The following is a 13,559-nucleotide window of genomic DNA, read 5'->3' on the forward strand; positions in this document are numbered from 1 at the left end:
GCCTAGTCATTAAAATAATAGCCTCTAATGACGAAAGGCCACACTTTGGATGTATCTTTATAACTCTTTAGTCAGCAATAACCTACAACATGAAGAAAACTTGCCAACAAGCCTGTGACACAAGTCTTCTGTAGATGAAAACATCCCAGTTTAATCACAAGGAGTAGCAGTTTGGCACATGGCTACACTGCTGAGGATGTTTGACTTTACAAGCCATTTGCTTTCTCTGTCCCATTCTCCACAACCTTCACTGGTGCCCTGGTGACAGGAGAACTAATTTCCGCCTCTGTGAAGTATACACTGGTTGTTTTAAAGCAAAGATGCTCCATTTCTTGCGTGAATTCAATCACGTCCTCTGCACCACCAAAGATGGTATTGGTAAATTGTGGAAACGTCTCGTTTGTTGCAGCCTCATGGAATCATCTACCTCCACATCCAAGAAGAATGCTAGTTCTCACTCAATTCACTTGCTGCATCCTAGGAACCTTTCAAAGCCATGTAACACAGTACAAATCAATTTCATTCTCATAGTGGAACCAACAAGTAGCAGACTGTTAAAGAGAGAACCCCGACAGAGGATGTGTTATATGCACAACCACTATAGTTAAGTGATATACTCTTCTCACCTCGGTATTTATATTGGAGGACAAGTGAGGCTGGCCATTTACTGAAGAGCAACGAGCCAAGAGGGCATGAGCCTCTTTCACCTTGCCTTTGGTCAACAGCCATCTTGGAGACTCTGGAAGCCACCTGCAGATAGAAAGAAAACAAACGCAGGAGTAATGTGGGTGTATGTGAGAAATTGGGTTGTTAAAAGGGCTGGGTAATAAATTCCGCTCCGCCATCAGAGTTGGTAGAGTTTTGGTCAAATTCCGACAACTGTCGCATTGAAGGTTTATTCTCATGTGTGGCTTGCCAATAGTAAGTTGACAAGCTCAAACAAGATTTGGTGTTCGCTTGCACAATTTTCAGCTGCAAGTAGGGCTCAAGACGAGATTTCCCCAATGCCGGTGGTCGCAACCGTTCATGGTCAGAAAGCTGTCGCTCAAGTAGTAAGCAGCAAAATCACCTCGAGTAGCAGCACCCTATTGCCACATTGCATAGTTCCTCTTGCTCTGATTTTTCAGCATGGAACAAGCTCCCACTGCTAGAAATCAGCTTGAGCAGTGTAATATGCCTAATTCCGCCCATTCGCGGAACTCCACGGACTCCCGTAGAGTTTTCATATAAATCCATGAAATTCCACAGAGAGATACTCAGTTCAGCTCATCCCTAGTTGTTGGTTGACAAGAGTGTTAACCTTAGTCAAGCAATAGCCACAATCCCTGGCAGGGTGAACCACAAAAAGTCACTAAATTAACCTGTGCTTGAACCTGGGTAGATTGGCACAAAAATTGTTCAGGCTTAATTTAGAGGCAATCTGTATTTATGCAGCACAGAAGCAGTAATAAAGTAAAAACACAACACAAGTAAAATGCCACACAGATTTAGATACATTTGAATGAATTATTTGAACCCAAATGACAAAAATGTAATCAGTACAACCTGAATTATTTATTTTTCAAGGTTTTTGGTAAAAACTAGTACCTAAAAGACCAAAGCTCCAACTGCGGACATCTAGTTGCTAGAGACTGGGTCCCCCCCCCCTTTAGCGCCACAACGAAGGGTCCTAGACTAAAGGGAGACCACTTAGGGGTTCATGACTCACTCTGGCTTGGTTAAGGTGATGGTACAAGATGGTGGGAACCTTTTATGCCTGTGTGAATCTGAACAGGAGGCCAGCAAACAAGCCACTGAATTCTCTCTGGTAGTACTGAGTAGAGGGGAAATGCAGGGTCATACAACAGGGCTGCCCTCTGAGTGTTCGAGGCAGGCTCCAGGTAGCAAAACAGTCCTTCTAGGTCCATCAAAGCAGTTTTGTGGAGTATACAGCATGCAAAAGCAGAAGGCAGTCTTCTGAGAGTCCTTCCCCAGGTCTAGAAACTAAAATGAACAGTGGGTCTGAGGGTATCTTTTTGCATACTTAGTATCTCCTTCGATGTGGGAGAAGTTTTGAGAGATTTCTCTTTGAAATGCTTGGAATTTCTTGACTCGCCTGCCGTGGCTCCAAGCTGGCTGCATAGACAATGTGGAGGCGACAAGGCCTTTGTGTGAAGGCTGAACACTGCCTATTCAGTTGCCAGTGGGGCTGCGCCCAGCTCTTTCCCCCATCCTCCCAATTGATGACCCATTCAGGCACACCTAACCCCTCTATAGTCTGTCTGTCTGAGATGAATAAAGAAAGTCAAACTGCTAACTGCGCCTAGTCCTGTGACCCAGAACAAGCTGCAGACATCAAATAGCAAAGGGAAAAAAAATGACAACTTTTTCAAAATTGTAATTTAAAATCCGTCTTTACCATTAAAGATTATTTTTAATTACAATTTTACGGATACCAAATATAAAATGCTGATCTGGCCCCAATCAAACGTTAGCACTTATTCATTGTATTAAGGCAACCCAATGTTATCCAATGGGACAGGTAGGCCTCACTGTAGTGAAAATCTAATTTAGGAGCTCTTCACTACCAGGACCTGTAAAGCTTAAAAGTGCATGCCCAACCTTTTAATTTCAATGTACTGTGCCCTATAGGTGACCAGGGGCCTACCTAAGGGATGACATATGCAAGAAAAGGAGAGTTTATAGCTTGGCAATGGAGTTTAAATGGAAGTTTAGAACTGCACATAGGCTGCAATGGCAGGACTCAGACATGTTTACGGGGGCTCCTTAAGTGTTGGTATAAAAAGAGCCGCAGCCCCACTAGTAGCAGTTAATTTACAGGTCCTGGGTATGTGGTATAACACTCTACAAGGGGTTTAAACAGTAAACTAAATATGCCAATCAGGTGTTAAACCAATTTTACCATGTTTAAGGTAGTAAGCACAGGCAGTTTAGCACTGGTTAGCAGTGATAAAGTGCAAAGAGTATGAAGGCCAACAGAATCAGCAAAAGAAAATGGAGGGTAAAGGCAAAACATTTGGGGGTGAACATGCAGAGAGAAACAAGTCCAACAATGTATGTGTTTATACTTCTTTTCTTACCCTTTCAGATTGTGAGAGAAATATAATGAATGAAGGAACAGGGAAGGATCCAGATAGCTAAGAAGTTGGGTTGAAGAGGACACAGTGTCATAGAGATTATGAAAACAGTTTATCAGAAACTTGGAAGATAGATAATATAGAAGAGACACTGTTATTTTAAGACAATGCTGGTATTGATTGGTAGGGTACAGAGTACACAGTAAAACAACTGTCAAATATAGAATGGCTTATAGCGATTGTAAAGTGACTATAAGCATGCAGATGTGGTGTAGTAGACAGCTTGACATGATTGCACAGATAAAAGCAGATAGTGGTATGAGAAAACAGATTCAGCCCGCAATAGAGATGCATTTGCAGGTTTCCATCTGTGACTCCACTGATGAAAGCTAATAAGGGATAAGAGGTAGGGTGGCTACATGATTTTCTGTAGTTCTACAGGAAGAGCCATACCTTGGATCACATTGCTGTGGTGTCATTCACTTACCATATGATGATGATGGCCAAAATATAGGGGGATGTGATCGCAAAGAGAAGCCAGCGCCAGTCCCGGATCATATACGCCACAAGGGACAGAAGCATAAGTCCAATACTAGAGTAAATGCTCATAAGGGACCCAGCAAAGGTGCGGTGCTTCATATCCACCCATTCCAAAGCTGTAAGATAAGAAACACTGATCAGACATTGATTCGTGGTGGCACCATTTAGCTTATATGTCTGGAACTACGTCATGGAGCTCATCCATTTCACAAGCTCTTCTGACCACCCAGGGCATTTTGGTTTTAATTCACCTTTGCGGTAGATTTGTTTATTAATTGCTTCTCATGGACTACAACCTACAAAACTAGGGCTGCCAACACAAAGTAACTGGAGAGTTTGGGAGCAGCTGCTTGTAATGACCATGTTTTCTCTTCCTTCAGTGACCAAACCTGGTAAAAAAAGACCTGATTCAGGTCTTGCCCAATGGGGTTGGGAAAGTTGATGATATTTCATAGAGCAACAATACTTCTATGGCTCTATTTAATGTTGGTCCTATTTAGCACGTGTCTTTACCAATCTAAAAGGAGTGTCAATTAAACAGCAGCCCAAAGCACAGAGTTAATATTGAATATAGAAAAGTGGGAAACAAGAAGCCATATTACCTTTGATTACCCCCTCAAGACACAACAACCTCATTTGTTGTGTTGCATTTGTGATGTAAGATGGTGAAAAAAGGGGATATTACCTGCAGTAAAGATCCCGCACTTTCATGACCCAGTAGATCCTGTGCCCGGTAGTGTCACAAATTGAAAACCTTGTGGCTGGGCTATTTACACTGCAATCAGCGGTAATTCAATATAGCCATGCACGGCTGCGCAGGGCCGCGCACTGCAGATAAAACTGTGCGCTCTCTCGACTACTTTGCCACAAGCCGGGTAGAGAGTAGCCGATTAGGTGCTTTAGTGTGGAGGTACCATTGAAGAAGTTCCTGCTTTTCAGTTGCAGATTGCATTTAATGAAACGCTCTTCACAGAAATGGTTTTTGACCAATGGCTTTTTTATACCTTTACTTTTTCTGACTACAGGGCCTACCACCTGACCTTTCTCCCCCGTGGGGTTATAAAGTCCCTGAAATTGGGTGAGTTGATGCTACATGTGTATTAAATTTAAAGATGCTTGTGGGATGCCTGATTGTTTAGGACATCCGGCACTACGTGTGAATGAGGTTTATGGCAATAGTCTAACCTAGGCGCATATAACAATAAAAGGTGATAATACATAATACGCTGGTTCAAACAATCTCACCTCCTAAATTCAAGAAAACAAGCCTATTCATGCACCGGTTGAGCACACATTGAAGAGGCACACAAGTGAGTCCTCTTTCATGAGCTGCCTGATGCAACCATGTTACGAAAAACAGCGGTCCTAGACCTTATTTTGTAGTTGTTACGAATCGCAAGCTACAATATTTCCTTAACAAATCCTTTCCTGAGCCTATACACTGTTAGCTCACAGTATTTGATACAATCAGTCTACTGAAGTGCAACAACCAAATATTTGTCCAGAAAGACAAGGGTTTTATTCCATCATAATTAACGCAACAGTAGATTCCTTACTGTAAAGGACAAATGACAGAGTGGGAAAGGAGAGGTTGCTCCAAGGGAACATGCAGAAGGGGAAAGTGCTCTGGTGTTGGAAGGGTGAATAGGAAATTCAGATAATGTGGTAAAAAGATATAGTTACAATTATTAATTGATTAGACTGATAGTGAAATCTTAGTATTTTTTCAACCTGGCCACATTTTTATTGAAATACACTAATCAAATCTTGTGTGGCACTGGCTTTAATTCCAAGGCAATCAATGCTGGAAGCTACCAGCATCTCGTGCGGACCGTGGATGCAGGTTACCTGACAAAAACGCTCCAGCATTGATTGCCTTGGAATTAAAACCAGCACGTTACCCTTCACTAATGGATGAGGACGCTTTTTGCTTAAAATAGACGGGAGGATTTCCCACACTCCGCGAGACCTAGCGGGTATGTGACACAGACACCACATCTGCACTCAGGTTGCCCGACACCATCCTGAGGAAGACCCGCAGGCCGAGGCCACTAATTACCCCTTGAGCTCCAAGACGGGTCGAAACGTCGATGCCCATACATACCTAACCTGGACCCCGAGTCCCCAACTGGAACGTGCCACACAAGATTTGATTTGTGTATTTCAAAATCGAATGTAATTGAATTTGGAGTGATAAAAATGTGGCCAGGTTGAAAAAAGACTGAGATTTCACTATCAGTCAAATCAATGAATAATTGTTAAATTTCTTTTTACCACGTTATCTGAATTTCCTATTCACCCTTCCAACACCAGAGCACTTTCTCCTTCTGCATGTTCCCTTGGAGCAACCTCTCCTTTCCCACTCTGTCATTTGTCCTTTACAGTAAGAAATCTACTGTTGCATTATTTATGATGGAATAAAACCCTTGTCTTTCTGGACAAATATTTGGTTGTTGCACTTCAGTAGACTGATTTTATCAAATACTGTGAGCTAACAGTGTATAGGCTCAGGAAATGATTTGTTAAGTAATTATTGTAGGCTGTGATTCGTATCAACTACAAAATAAGGTCTAGAACCATTGTTTTTCGTACCATATTGAACCCAGGTCCACGACCACAATACCGATTCGGTATTTATGAAGTGGTAAATGCTATGTAGGTAATCCGTCGGTAATAATTACCGAATCGGAATGGGTCGGTATTTTAGAATCGGTAATTACCGATTCGGTAATGGTAACTGGCTTCCCATTGATTCCTATGGGCCAGGAGGCCCATCGGAATCAATGGGGAGCCAGTTACCATTACCGAATCGGTAATTACCGATTCGGTAATGGGGGAGCACAATCAAGGGTGGCAGGGTGTCACATTGACACCCTGTTGCACCCCTGATTCCTGCATGTGTGCACATGTGGCACACATACATGCCATAAGGGCATGTATGTCTGCCACATTGCACACTTCTAAGCGCTTCAAAATGCTTTTACACATCCATTCTTACTTTACCACCAACTATTAGTTGGTGGTAAATACCGACTCCAGACAACACCCACACACTCCCCCTACATCTCATTTCTGTATTCGGAATTTACCGATACGGTAAAATTACCGATTCGGTAATTTTACCGATTCGGTAAATTACCGAATACAGAAATGATCCCCCTACATAGCAAAAGCCTAAATACCGGTCGGTAACGGTATAATTACCGAAAATCGGCCGTTACCGACCGGTATTAGGCTACCTACATGAGGCCCCAGGGGCCTCATGTAGGTAAATAAAATTTACCGATTCTTAAATACCGAACCGTACCGAATCGGTATTTAAGAATCGGTAAGTTATATGTAGGTAATAATTCGGTAATAGTTACCGAATCGGTAACATTCGGTATTCAAGAATCGGAATTTACCGATTCGGTAAATACCGCGGTGGTATTTACCGAATCGGTAAATACCGAGGTGGTATTTACCGATTCGGTAAATACCGAATCGGAAAATACCGAATCGGAAAAACGAAATCACATGACTGTTTGAAACAGCCAATCCTGTGCAACCAAACCCCACCCAAGTAGGAAGTGGCCACACCCAGGCAGGTGCACTCAATCAACAGACTCAGGAGAGGCTGGGAGTGCAGAGGAGAGGCAGGGAGCCAGTGCCTGATTGTTGAGATCAAACTTCACTATGTCCAGCCAGAGGACAGGAGGGGAAAGGAGGCGCAAGGTGAAATTCAGCCCCAAGGAACTCCAGGTGCTAGTGGAGGAGGTGGTGAAGCAGCACCAGAAGCTTTTTGGGAGGCAATCCCTGCAAGTGGCAGAGTGTGAGAAGCGCACTATTTGGCTGGCAATTCAGGCGCAGGTATATGCTGTGGGAGTGACCCACAGGGACATTGACGTACTAAAAAAACGCTGGTACGACCTGCGCATCGTGACTAAGAGGAAGATGGGGGACATCCAGAAGGAGGTCAGCCGGACAGGAGGTGGAAGTAACAGGGCACCTGCCCTCACCGAACTGGAGGAGCTGGTGCAGTTGACAATCGAGCCCGAGAGTGTCGTGGGCCTTGGGGATGCCGACAGCTCTGCCAGAGCCGCCACTCAACAAGGTAAGAGGAATGCACAGCAATGTAGCCCCCCCTACCCCTATCCCACATCCCCCATAGTGAAATGAGTATCCCACTCCAGTCCATGTGTTACTGCAGACAGGCAATGCATTATGGGAGATGTAGTCAGGGATCCCCCACCATGAACAGAATAGCACAGAACAATGATGCATGGTACACACATTAGCCTAAAGCAGACAGAGGACAATGTGAGAGTGTTACATCAATTTATTGTCAAGCTTGCAATGCATGCCTTCAGGTACACTGAGCTGATGTTGCATTTCTGTCCACAGACGTAACATCGCGCAGGACTGCACATGGCACAGGAGAGGGGGCACACCGTCAAGCCAGTTCAGCTACGGGTAGCACAAGTTCTGGCCAGAGAGCGTTGCCACAGCCACCATCCCCAGTACCTGAGCCAGCATCCCCAGTACCTGAGCCAGCATCACCAGTACCTGAGCCAGCATCCCCAGTACCTGAGCCAGCATCACCACTCATGCTGGAGTCACTGGCCACATCACCGCCTGCAATAGTGAGGTCGAGGAGGCGTGCTGCTGCCAGGCTGCGCGTGTTACACACATCATCTGATGACAGCAGGGGCCCGGAGCCAAATACTATGCCCCAGTATGGGAGACATACCACTGTGCCCTCCACCTCACAGGGAGAAGACACAGGTGCAGGACGGCGCCCCAGGTCTCGTGAGCAAAGTCCACCACCAATCGATCACAGCCATGGGGTCTTTGGGGGCCTTGAGGCCAACATGTTAAAACAACAGCGCCTGCAAACAAAGGCAGTCTTTTCAGTACAGCGGCATGTGCGGGGACTGAGAACCACATTCAAACACATGGACAGGAACATCTGCGCAATGGCGGCGGGGATTACTGACATGGCAGCGGGCCTGCGGGACGTGTCACAGTCCATGCAGCTGTTGTGCAGCAAGTTGGACGCAGATAGAGCTGCAAGGCGCCGGGAACGGCAGAGGGGAGACAGGCACACCAGGGCACTCAACCGCCTGGCAACTGCAACATCACTACTCTGCCGGCGCTCAGTGAACATGCAGGAGGGCCTGACACACTGCAGCAGCGACGTCACTAGGGGGATGGTGCAGGTCACCAGTGCCCTGGAGGTCCTATTGACCAGTCAGGCGGCCACAAGTGGTGCAGGGGATGCTGCTGAAAGCATGGACACCAGCAGCAGGAGCAGCATCACACCCCCCGTCCCAGAAACACGCAGGAGCAGCAGGCGGCATGGGGCTGGCATCAGTGAGGAGGCTGAATCCGTGCCATCCCACAATGTAGCGCGTGGCCGCAAACTTTGATGCTGCACCGCGTAGCAATAGACTATTGGGTAACGTAACCCTGGACTTCACACTTGTGAATGAGCAATGTTGCCAGAATGGCATTATCCTTGTTTAGTGGCGTAGTGGCGCATTATTAAACTACGTCATTACAGACAACAACTGACTGTGTCCCCTTACTTACTCAGAAATAGTTGCATGTGATCTCTGCCCGTCTCTCTCTCCCATCTGTTGCTGTTGGCACTCCAGCAGCGTTGTCCTCTGGCTGACCTGATTCATCATCATTGTCCTCAAAATCTATTAGTTCCACCTCTGTACCTCTCTTTGTGGCAAGGTTGTGCAGCATTGCACAAGTGGCAATGATCTTGCAACAGATGATGGGTGTGTACTGGCGTGCACCTCCGCTTTTATGGAGGCAGCGGAACCTGCTCTTCAATAGTCCGAACGTGCGCTCCACCACATTTCGTGTAGATTTGTGTGCCACATTATATCGTCTCTCACTCTGGGTTGATGGGTGTAGGTAGGGAGTCAGGATGAATGACCGCACGGCATATGCACTGTCGCCTAGGTGAGTTAAAGGGAACCATCAGTCACATGCCTCAATACACTATGATTTGCACTAAGTATTAGGGAGCGTGACTGTGACTTACCTAGCAGGTATCCTTCTCCAAATTCTCCGGCAAGCAGTCGTATGTAGATCCCACTGTTCTGGAAGAGTAGGAGTCGTGGGTGCTCCCAGGAAACTTCGCAACAATGTCAGTGATGATGTTCCCTGCATCGCAGATTACCTGCACATTGATGGAGTGGGTGGACTTTCTGTTCCTGTAGATGTGCTCAGTGGCAGCTGGTGGGCAGATTGGGATGTGTGTGCCATCAATACAGCCGATGACATGGAGGAACTGTGCCATGTGATAAAAGTCAGTTTTAGTTTTCTGCAGTTCAGCCTGTGTGTTTGGGAAGCTGATGTAGTGGTGCATTCTCTGCATCATGGCATCCAGGAACTTCCTGAAGAAACGGGACAGGCAACTCTGGGATACACCGCCCACCGCAGCTATCACCACCTGGTAACTTCCAGAAGCAAGTAGATGTAGGCTGCAGAGAACCTGCACATGTGGTGGTATGGCATGCGCCCTTCTTGTTGGCTGGTCCAGGAGTGGGTGCAGGTCCCTTATCAGGTCCATGATGGTTTGTGGGTGTAGCCTGTACCTTTCATGTATCTCAGCCTCAGTCAGTTGGAAGAGTGTGATGCGCTGTCTGTATATGCGTTCCTCCAGTCTCCATATCCTCAGACCTGCTGCCTGTAGACGTAGGCGCCTTGCAATGACATACAGAGCGGCCATGTTGTCCAGGCTGATGCATTTTGGGATTTCTTTTATGCACTGTTGATGATTACCACCTGCTTTCAATCTGTGTTAATTACTGACTCTTAATTACCGAATTTCATGGATTTCTAAATTACCGAATTTACCTACATGTCTTTTTCCGTTTTACCACTTCATATTTACCACTTCATATTTACCGAATCGGAAAATATGTATTCGGTAAATATGAATCGGTATTTTAGAAATCGGTAAATATGAATCGGTATTTACCGCTTCATATTTACCGAATTTTGGTTTTTGGCCTCCTACATCTCACTTGACTAAATACCGGTCGGTAACGGGAAATTTACCGAATTTCGGCCGTTACCGACCGGTATTTGGCTACCTACATGAGGCCCCATATGTCTTACACCTTAAACACTGAGGGCCTTATGTAGGTGGGCTTGCATTTACCACTTCATAAATACCGAATCATACCGATTCGGTATTTATGAAGTGGTAAATGCTATGTAGGTAATTGGTCGGTAAATATTACCGATTCGGAATAAATCGGTAATTACCGAATCGGTATTTACCGAATCGGTAATGAGGCATACCTTCCCATTGATGGGAAGGTATGCCTCATTACCGAATCGGTAAATACCGATTCGGTAATGGGGGAGCACATGCAAGGGTGGCAGGGTGTCACATTGACACCCTGTTGCACCCCTGATTCGGCCATGTGTGCACATGTGGCACACATACATGCCCTGAGGGCATGTGTGTCTGCCACATTGCACACATCTACGAGCAAAATAATGCATTTACACACATATTCGTCATTTACCACCAACTATTAGTTGGTGGTAAATAACGAATCCCCACACACACCACACAGTCCCCCTACATCTGATTTCTGTATTCGGAATTTACCGAAGCGGTAAAATTTTACCGATTCGGTAATTTTACCGATTCGGTAAATTCCGAATACAGAAATTCTCCCCCTACATACCAAAAGCCAAAATACCGGTCGGTAACGGTATAATTACCGAAAATCGGCCGTTACCGACCGGTATTTGGCCACCTACATGAGGCCCTGAGTCCCTTTCACTCCACCCCACTTTGCAATTTTCGCAGGCGTTATATGCAAGTCAAAAAGGGTTTTAAAATGTTGTGCCCGCAAATTAACGGAGCATAGTATAGAGTTGCCCATCTCTATTGATTTCAAAAAGCAGGAGTCCGGGACCCCTGCCATTTCAGCCTGTGCTTGTCCAGATCGGCCGTGATCCCTTCCAGCAAGCAACTATACGATTGTGAGATTGAGAAGCCAAAGGCCCTTATTAATACTTCGATCAGGGCTACCTGTGAAAAACCAGCTGCGCTCCCTGCTTTTATGAGAGGAAAGTCCCTTAACTGTAATAATTTGATAAACAAGTTTTTATTGTTTTGCGTGAAACAACAGAAAAAACATTGAGCCTGACGAACCACCAAGTTACAGTCACACGGCATAAGAGCACACCGTCTGCCCGCCCCCACCCGAAGCTCCCCCCTCCACCCCCCCCGGACCACAGAATCAGAACACATTGCCCAGCCATTTCCCCCAGACCCTGCGGTATTTTTTAAGGCAGCCCCTCGCCTGATAGAGAGTTCGCTCCTGCGCCGCACACCAGTCCACTCCCGTGCTCCATTTGGCCAAGCTAGGCGGCTGCGGATGCTTCCAAGCCGCTGCTATATCCCTTTTCGCCACCATGAATGCTGCCATAAGGAATAGCTTCTCTGCACGCGTGCCATCCAGGCCCTCAGTGATGCCCAGAAGGGTGTGCCAAGGGTTATGTGGCACCACCCATCCCAAGACCTCCGTGAGATCTGCTTCTATGCCCCCCCCAGTAACCCCCCAAGACCACACCATGTGGATGAAATCAGCCGGGTCAAAACCGCAGCGGGGGCAAGCTGCCGCAGCGGAGAGGCCCGCCCGGTGTAGACGAGCCGGTGTGAGGTAGGCTGTGTGCAGATAATAAATTTGAATAAGCCTCAGTTTGGCAGAGGCCGTCACAAGCCTGGGGGCCATAAAGGTGTCCCGCCAGTCGACCTCGTCCAGGGGACCCACCCACTCCTCCCACCGTTCCTTCAGGCCTTCCCAGGCCGTGGGGGTATTGTTAATAAGAGAGCGATGTATTCAGGAGATGCCCCCCCGCCCCAGGTTACCCAGCAGGACCTGAGCCTCCGGGGGGCTGTGATCCGGCAGCCTAATGTCCAGAGGGGTGTAGAGGCGTATGGCGTGCCGCAGTTGGAGGTACTTGTAAAATTGAGAGGAGTGAAGGGAGAAGCGCGCCTGCAGTTCCGAGTATGAGCGCATGCGTCCCCCCCGCCAGACGTCCCCCAGCTGGGAGATGCCGAGCAGGTCCCAGGACCTGAAACCCTCCAGGCCCGCAACGTCCCGCATCCACGTCCCATGCCAGAGGGGAGTGGCACGAGTCAGTCTCCCGGTCCACCGGGTGTGGCAAAGCGCCGCCCGCCAAGCCAGGAAGGCCGCCTTAGTGATGTCTGGGCAGGAGGCGGGGACGGGGCACCATACAGGCGGTCCTGAATGCGGGAGAAACCCAGGTCCCCCAATTCCACCCTGTAGGCCGGATCGGACCATCCCCCCCCAAACCAGTCGTGGATGACCAGGAGACGGGTGGCCAAGTAATAGAGGTAGAGATTGGTCATGCCCAGCCCCCCATCAAAGGTGGGCAGGCGACATGCCGACAGGGCCAGCCGCGGTCTCCCACCACCCCAAAGAAACCTGGTCGCCAACCCATCCAGCTCACGAAACCAAGGCCGTGGGAAGGACACGGGAATATTTTGTAGTACATAGAGAAACCGGGGGAGAATCATCATTTTGTATAGTGCTACCCTCCCCAGCGGATTGAGCGGGAGCGATTGCCATCGCGCCAGATCGACCTTGGCCTTCTTGACCAGGGGGGTCACGTTAAGAGCCCAGCTCAGTTCCGGGAGAAGGGAGACCCAGATGCCCAGATATTTGAAGGACAACCGATGGAGGGGAATAGTGTCTTGCCAATCAAAACACTCCCGGGAGGGGTGCAGAGGCACAAGAACCGACTTCCGCAGGTTTAAGTAGAGGCTGGACGCGCGGCCAAAGCGGCCTAAGAGATAGAGCGCACGGGGGCCCGAACGCGCTGGGTCACTAAGGTACAGCAGAACGTCGTCCGCATAGAGGGCTATCTTGTCCGATGGTAGACCCGGCCACTCCC

The 13,559-nt window shown here is 47.5% G+C and overlaps 1 protein-coding gene across 2 annotated transcripts in view; it reads right to left on the minus strand.

The window, feature by feature from the left end:
- Nucleotides 1–13,559, minus strand: part of LOC146813693 (solute carrier family 22 member 7-like) — a 333,280-nt gene that overhangs the window by 152,069 nt on the left and 167,652 nt on the right. For both annotated transcript variants that reach the window (XM_085610181.1, XM_085610182.1), the window contains exons 5-6: nt 3,565–3,733; nt 627–750 (exon numbers count right to left, since the gene is read on the minus strand). In XM_085610181.1, coding sequence (XP_085466307.1) covers nt 627–750; nt 3,565–3,733 — 293 coding nt within the window. The remainder of the gene's footprint in view (nt 1–626; nt 751–3,564; nt 3,734–13,559) is intronic.

This window comes from Triturus cristatus, chromosome 6 (genome assembly GCF_964204655.1).
Source record: "Triturus cristatus chromosome 6, aTriCri1.1, whole genome shotgun sequence".
NCBI lineage: Eukaryota > Metazoa > Chordata > Amphibia > Caudata > Salamandridae > Triturus > Triturus cristatus.